Source organism: Etheostoma cragini, chromosome 8 (genome assembly GCF_013103735.1).
Source record: "Etheostoma cragini isolate CJK2018 chromosome 8, CSU_Ecrag_1.0, whole genome shotgun sequence".
Taxonomy (NCBI): domain Eukaryota; kingdom Metazoa; phylum Chordata; class Actinopteri; order Perciformes; family Percidae; genus Etheostoma; species Etheostoma cragini.
In genome coordinates, this window is record NC_048414.1 from 12,210,113 (window position 1) to 12,217,593 (window position 7,481).

At 42.2% G+C, this 7,481-nt stretch overlaps 2 protein-coding genes across 3 annotated transcripts; one reads left to right on the forward strand and one right to left on the reverse strand.

Annotated features, from left to right (window-relative positions):
- Positions 1-35: 35 nt before the first annotated feature.
- LOC117949008 (protein FAM180A) lies at positions 36-1,035 on the reverse strand. The gene is made up of 3 exons (XM_034878995.1): positions 793-1,035; positions 537-610; positions 36-424 (listed from the first exon to the last, which is right to left on the reverse strand). The coding sequence occupies exons 1-3, from the start codon at positions 863-865 to the stop codon at positions 77-79; spliced, it is 495 nt and encodes a 164-aa protein (XP_034734886.1). The 5' UTR covers positions 866-1,035; the 3' UTR covers positions 36-76.
- An 805-nt stretch (positions 1,036-1,840) lies between these two features.
- Positions 1,841-6,684, forward strand: kbtbd4 (kelch repeat and BTB (POZ) domain containing 4). 2 transcript variants are annotated; one of them, XM_034878983.1, is made up of 6 exons: positions 1,841-1,927; positions 3,865-4,339; positions 4,425-4,566; positions 4,963-5,069; positions 5,188-6,239; positions 6,276-6,684. In XM_034878983.1, the coding sequence occupies exons 2-5, from the start codon at positions 3,878-3,880 to the stop codon at positions 6,046-6,048; spliced, it is 1,572 nt and encodes a 523-aa protein (XP_034734874.1). In that variant the 5' UTR covers positions 1,841-1,927; positions 3,865-3,877; the 3' UTR covers positions 6,049-6,239; positions 6,276-6,684. The 2 variants fall into 2 exon arrangements, with proteins under 2 accessions (XP_034734874.1, XP_034734873.1); XM_034878982.1 differs by lacking the exon at positions 1,841-1,927 and adding an exon at positions 3,303-3,420.
- The last annotated feature ends 797 nt before the right edge of the window (positions 6,685-7,481 follow it).

A 7,481-nucleotide genomic window follows, 5' to 3' on the forward strand; every position in this document is an offset into this window, starting at 1 on the left:
AACACATTACAGAAAGATTTAAGGCAAGTGATTTATTGCATACACCTTTCTCTCACATAGATAGGCAGTTTGTGTATCATGCGTAACTGAAGAGATAATTTCCACGTAGTTCATGGACAGTGACATTTGCCAGCTGGAGCAGCACTTCACTCCAGGCCTCCTGTTCCTTTCTTCTGTCCTGATGCCAGGCCTGCTGGGCAGAGTACACCAGGCTCAGGACAAGAACATCAAACTGATCATGAGTCAGCGGCCTGCTTCTCTGGTCCTTCAGTGTGGTCACCATCTGCATCATGGAGCTCAGACTTCTAGGAATGTTGTCATTGATCTGAGACAGAAAAGCTCGCCCTAGCCTCATCGATGCCATCTCTTTGTCGAGCATTACAACGTTGTTGTCCTGGTCGATCTCCACCCCGCCCAGCAAGAACTGCGCAAAGGATAGTTAAGGAAATATGCATAACTTACACTGCAAGTAAAATATGGCACAGTTTGGGATTTAGCTGTGTAGACATCTGTTAACACTAAAATGAAGAACTTACCTCAAACATCAGGTTTGCATCAGAGATTGACGAGCCAGGTTTTTGAGAAGTTGGACTTCTGCCTGCAGCCACATCTAAAGTAGAAAATACTGAAGTTTAATTAACATTATTCAAATGCGAAGAAGGTTTCTGTGCCTGGATACACCTTTTGTACTTCTTTTTTTTTTTTAAACTGAACATTGATCAGTGCATGCAGTATCTCTATATATCAACCTAAAAATGCTCAAATGCAAGAATGTATTCCGTTTCTGCTTACCTTGCAGCACTTGTCCAAACAAAAGCAATAGGATCACCTGGAAGCAGATTTTGAGTTGTTTCTTCGTATGCATTTTTCTTCTGATTATTTCTGACTGATAAACCCCCTCAACGAATTTTGTGAATCCTTTCCGAAGCAGCTCAGCCTGAGTAGCACTTGTTTTTCCACCTTGGAAAAAAGGGACCAAAAGCCAGATGGCTGTGATTCAGAGCAGAGAGACCTATCCTGGTTCCTCATCCACAGCATCAAGAACTCTGCTTAACACACCGTTTGTTCTGCCCTAATTCAAGTACAAACATTTAAGTTATTACCTGAATGATGGATTTTACCAGTATATTAATGTTGAACAATACATAACTGAACAAAAGATATATGAAAATCATTCATGTAGTTAATATCAATTAACTAAACCTAAGGGTCCTTCTCTACATAAGTCGAATAAAAGAAGAGGTGTTAGGGCATTTTTGGCATTTCTTTATAAACGAATGAGATTTTGCAGGTAGATTTAGTTAATTTTTTTTATTTGCAACTATGAATGAAAATGTACCCAATAAAGTCAAATTATTCACCACAAAATCAAAATGTTACTAATTTACAGTTAAACTCAATACAAGCATGAACAGGCATCAAATTCTGTGGGTGAAGCCATCTTTGAAAATATATCCAGAATTAATGCTCTAATTCACACTCGAAAACCTACAGAATTCATTGGAATAGATGTCAGTTGAAAGCTTTGGTTTTAGGTGGAATAGGATAAGACAAATATATTACATAACCTTAAAATGTGCCGCTGTTGCTGAAGATTAGCCCAATATACAACAAACACGTGCCCTGGAGTCATTTACTATGTGGCTAATTAGGTAATTAGCTATGTGTCCAACCTACATAACTGACTCCTCTCACTTAAAATTATGTTTTTTAGTATACTTGAGCAATTGCTTATATTTTGTGAGCGGAATGGCTACAACATTATGTGCATTGTAAGCATCCTAATTCCAAAATGACAGTTGTAGTAACACAGCTCTACCACATGGAAGCAGCAGCACCAGTTGATGCCAGCAATTCTTTTCGCATCTGACCGATGAAAAAGTTTATTTATTTCCGGTGGAGAGTTCAACTGCTCCTGGATATAAAGGTAACGACGATTGTTTACTACTCTTTAAACAAAATTAACCATTACGAGTCTTTTGCCTAATTTTTAGTCCTAGTTATAACTCAACCTACATGATATCGCGGTTGAATTGTGATCCAATTCAACTAGCTATCAGCTATCAAGCTTGCCGCTGTGGGCTGGTCTGTATAAGCGTAGTAGGCGAGTTGTTTTTCCTAGGATGGCGGAGGTAGGTCCCGCCCTCTCTGCTTTACTTTGCCTCTGATTGGCTTACCCTGACGTTCCTACCAGAAATGTACTCCTCTTGCCTTCACCTAGCCAACCCAATCAACGGAGGCATTGAAAAGTAGCCAATTAGAGTGAGAGTAGGCCGGGTCATGCCGTCCCCATGTCATTGCTATTCTAGGATTTCATTTTGTTGCTAACCGTAAACACAACACATCTAGCCAACGTTAGCTTGTTAGACAGAGCCTCTGACGTTAACTTAACAAACATAGAGAAGTGTTTCATAAAACGTTAGCTCATTTAATAGCAATACAAGACAGAGAGAGATTAGACAGCGTCTAATCACGCTTTGGAGTAACTGCTTTTTGTTTTTGCATATTGTAGTGTTATACACTCATGTTATACAGTTTAATACTACAGTCTCTAAAATTACCACAAAAAAAATCAACACCAACGCTAGAGGGATAAATCAGGCGCGCCGATATTAGCGTAGTATTGGTAAATCGGTCGATAGGTAACTAGACTAGAAATTGCAGTACATAAATGCCAAAATGTGTTTGACCCTGTCACCACTAATATTTAAGGCCACCAAAATGAACGTTGCTCATAGTTTCTATCATATGGAGAAGATCAAATATCCTCCTTTCTTTTCTTTTTTTTCTTTTTCCTTCAATTTTTTAACCAAAAACCTCCATCGATACTGAAACAATATTGTAGAGTTGACTAGTGGTGCTTTCACAAAATATTTACTAAATAAGATGTTTGACAATCATCAATAATGTGGCTTTAATGACTGAGTGGGCAAAAAATAGAACAGATAAACAGTCTGGTAAGTTTAGAAAACTACATCACTGTACTGTAGGCCTAATGTAGCCTTTATAACCAGGAAAAGACAAAAAATATGCCATATTAGGATGTTACGATATCCAAAATCTAACACAATATCTAGTCTCATCCTAACAGTATTGATACACTGGTGATCTATTGCCCAACCCTATTTTATAGTTTGCAAAATTACTCTGATGTGAATAATATTTCTTGTTAAACGTGAATTTCCCACATAAAAAGTGAAACAAATAAAAATACTCTGAAAAGAGGTTCTTTCTTTCTCATTGAGATATTCTTGATCCGGCCTCTCGCTTGTTTGACCGGTTAAAAAGAAGTGGACATCAAGATGGTTAGATTGGACAGTTTCAGCCATACATGTTTGAGCCTCAGTCAGACCCAGACTCATGTGGAGATGAAGTGTCTGTTGTGAACAAAAATCAGCTACAAGCAGATGTATCAGAATGGTAAGTGTAGCTAGCATCTAAAATTTGTTTATGTCGTTTGTTGTTACTATCAGTGGCTGACACAGCATTAGTAGTTGTGAAATGTACAATAATATTGCTCTCTGCTCTGCGCTAGAGGTTTCAGGTTTCTTTTCCGCGCTTTTGCATAGACAGCGATTGGCTTTCAACATGACGTACCAATTCTAGCTTGCCTGGGACACATTTGAATCTTTGATGTATGTGCACGGACATCTCACCCTTCAGGAATGTTACAACACCTATTTAGTGACAAATGCTTCACAGATACAAGCCAGTATAGTCAACGTCAGACATCTTACAGGACATAGACATAAGAAAAGTATCTTCTTTATTGTGTTTCATATTAGACTGCATTAGTTTGAGCTATATCTTCTAAACTGGCAACTGAGTCTAAATGGATACAATGCTGTTTGGTTACTTTGTCAGGCAAGCAGCAGAGATGGAGTCCAGCGAGGAGGGGGGCCTCAGTGTCGGGGGCTCTGTGGGAGAGGAGAACTACTTCCTGGGTTACACCTTCACTGACCGCTCCCACTCCAGCCGGGTAGTGAAGAGCATCATGGACCTGTGTCTGGAGGACGGCCTGTTTGCTGATGTCACCATCACCGTGGACAGCAAAGAGTTTCACCTACACCGACTGGTGCTCTCGGCACAGAGCAGTTTCTTTCGCACCATGTTCACCTCCAACCTCAAAGAGTCCCACAACCGCTCTATTGAGCTGAAGGATGTCAGTGCCACTGTCTTTCAGTTGCTGATTGACTACATCTACCACGGCACGATTAAACTGAGGGTGGAGGAGCTTCAGGACACCTATGAGATGGCAGATATGTACCAGCTGACTGCACTGTTTGAGGAATGCTCCCGCTTCCTCTCACGCACAGTAGAGGTCAAGAACTGCCTGCAGGTGATTCACTGTTTTCATAAGCCTCTGCTGCTTGATAATATATAATTGTGTAGTATCAGTGTAATGATTACCTGTGTTTGCCCAGGTGATGTGGCTTGCGGACAGACACAGTGACCAGGAGTTGTATACTGCAGCCAAGCATTGTGCTAAAATCCACCTGGCCCAGGTGCATCAGACTGAAGAATTTCTTAATCTGCCTCTCTGTCTGCTCTTGGACATCATCAAAGGTATTACCTGCAGCTGTCCTATCTCTATGTGCCAAATTGTCTGAAACTGTGTTGTTCCATTTACTACAACGCATTGGCTCTAGTGTTTAAATTACTCCTTGCCAAATCATAATGTCTAGCAGTGATGACATCATATATAACTTGGAATTAGCTTAAACATGCAACAGTTATAGTCCTGTCACCTTGGATACACATGTTATGGGGCGTCCTGGTAGCTGAAGGGTTAAGCAAATCATGAAATTAGCCAACCGTCTCTCTTGTTTCTTGTTTACCTCATCACTTCACTTTACTGCCACTATCCAACAAAGGCTAAATGCCAAAGAAATAATATAAATTGTATTAATCTGACTCGCTAGGTCTGTCTATTTTTCTTGTCTTGTGTTTGTTTGTGTTCAGATGGAGTTCCGAGCTCCCAGAATCCAACGACGGCCATCGAGTCGTGGATAAACCACAACAAGGTGGAGAGAGAGGAATTTTCTTGTATCCTCCAAGAAAATCTCAAGGTAACATTCTTTCATCTAAAGCTGAACAATATTTTTAAAGAGGGTGCTCTCATTTGACGTCTGCTTTAATTATTTGTATCGCTGATGCCTGATATTTCTTTATCTTGTATGTCTACAGGAAATCGGGGAAAATGTCCACATTTACCTGATTGGTAAAGAGGAGGCGCGGACTCACTCCCTGGCTGTGTCGCTTCACTGTGACGAGGATGATGCAATCAGCATAAGCGGCCAGAACAGTTTATGCCATCAGATCACTGCTGCGTGTAAACACGGAGGGGACCTGTATGTGGTAGGGGGGTCCATCCCTCGCCGCATGTGGAAGTGCAACATGCACACCATGGACTGGGAGCGCTGCGCCCCACTGCCCAGAGACCGCCTCCACCATACAATGGTCTCTGTCTCTACCGAGGACGCTATCTACTCTCTAGGAGGTAAGACGTTGCAGGACACACTTTCTAACGCCGTCATCTATTACACAGTGAAGGACAACATGTGGACAGAGACCAGCCAGCTGGACACTGCAGTGTCCGGGGCTGCTGGTGTAAACCTGGGAGGTACCATCTACCTGCTTGGAGGAGAGGAGAATGACATGGACTTTTTTACCAAGCCATCTCGACTGATTCAGTGCTTTGACACCGCCTCCCAGAAGTGCCAGATCAAACCTTACATGCTCCCGTTCGCAGGCTGCATGCACGCCGCGGTCCACATGGATGTGATCTTCATCGTAGCAGAGGGAGACTCCCTGGTGTGCTACAACCCTCTGCTGGAGAGCTTCACCCGCCTACGCTTCCCTGAGGTGTGGAGCTGTGTTCCTTCACTGTGGAAGGTGGCCAGCTGTAACGGCTGCATATACGTCTTCAGGGACAAATGTAAGAAAGGGGACGCGAACACGTTAAAGTTTAACCCAGCCACATCTGTCGTCTCCGTTATCAGAGGTATAAAAATCCTCCTCACAAACTGGCAGTTTGTTTTGGCCTAAAACAGCCTCTAATTGTTCATAATGTGGCCCACGCAGCTGCCACGGAGGAATCAGGGAAGACTGTTGGATAACGTACCATGACTTCACTGTTCAGACATCCTGTGAGGAGACCTGCTTTAAATGTATTTACTCAGCTGGTTTCTGTGTCACTCATTCCATTCTGACATCAGACCAGTAGAAACAGTTCAACGGTGTGTGTGTGTGTGTGTGTGTGTGTGTGTGTGTGTGTGTGTGTGTGTCTCCTTCCTCTATTATTCCAGTGTTTTTCATTGTGGACACTTTGAAGTAGCTGTGAAGTCAAACAATTGAAGTCATTGACAATTGATGCTGTATCCAGTGATGAACTAATCAACATTATTTCCTGTGCACTACTTGTTTATTGACACGCATGACCAACTTCAATGTAAAAACATAAAACATCCATCGGTATATCAAAAGTAAATAAATGTGTCATGATGTTGTAGGTTAAATATTCTCAGATGTCAAATTTGAAGTCAAATGTGCATAAACATGATAACGGAGGATGTTTTCTAACTTTTTAATTTTTCACAGTTTCTTGTCTTGAGATTGTATTTTTTGATGTACAACGTACATGTTGAAATCAAAAATGGGAAATATATTGCTGTAACTACTGTACATGCTGTCATTGGTGTTCAGATATTTATGGCCCTTTAGCCTTTATGCATTAACCGTTTATTACCAGAGATTTAGGATCTTCAATTCTTGCAATTATACAGCGATGCATTTAGAAATGGTGTGCTTCGTGTGGCGTAGCTATTTAAAGCTTTGCCACAACAACAGTATTCATCTCTGGCTTGGTAATGCATCTTGTGAATGGCGAGGTGGTAAAGGTGCCTGTTTTGTCCTTGGAGGAGGAAAAGGGGAGCTGAAGGAGAGAAAGCTACTACAGAGAGGCCAAAACTTTGATCCCATTGATGTGTTGCAGGAGGCTGTGCAGCTGAAACCCAAGCCCAGTAACATGTTAGACTTTGCAAACTATTCTAAGCATCAGTTGCTGACGCCAAGATGAGGGGTGGGGGTTTCTGGGGGCACATATACGCCTCCATAAGAGCTCGCAATAGGCACTGACGGCCACTACGAGCACCATCTGACATGCAGTCGCTTAATGTTGGGTAATATCGCACTATAGCCCCTATGTCACAGTTCACAGTCCCACACGTGAGAATCTGGTGAGATCAATTTGTCGATGTGTGTTTAATGCTCAGGAGGGTTGTAATGTGTAAATGTGTAGTCCACTGTTTTGTCAGTGAGGTTTAGTGCAAAGGTAGATCGCTAGGAGCTGTAGTGACCTTGGGACTGCTTGCTGGGGGAAGGACAGAATTCCTGAAGGGACACATGGTCTAGAGTGACAAGGCCATCTGCTGTAGCGCCAGCAGTAGGAGGAAGGTGGACGGGGTTGGACACGGGGAGGG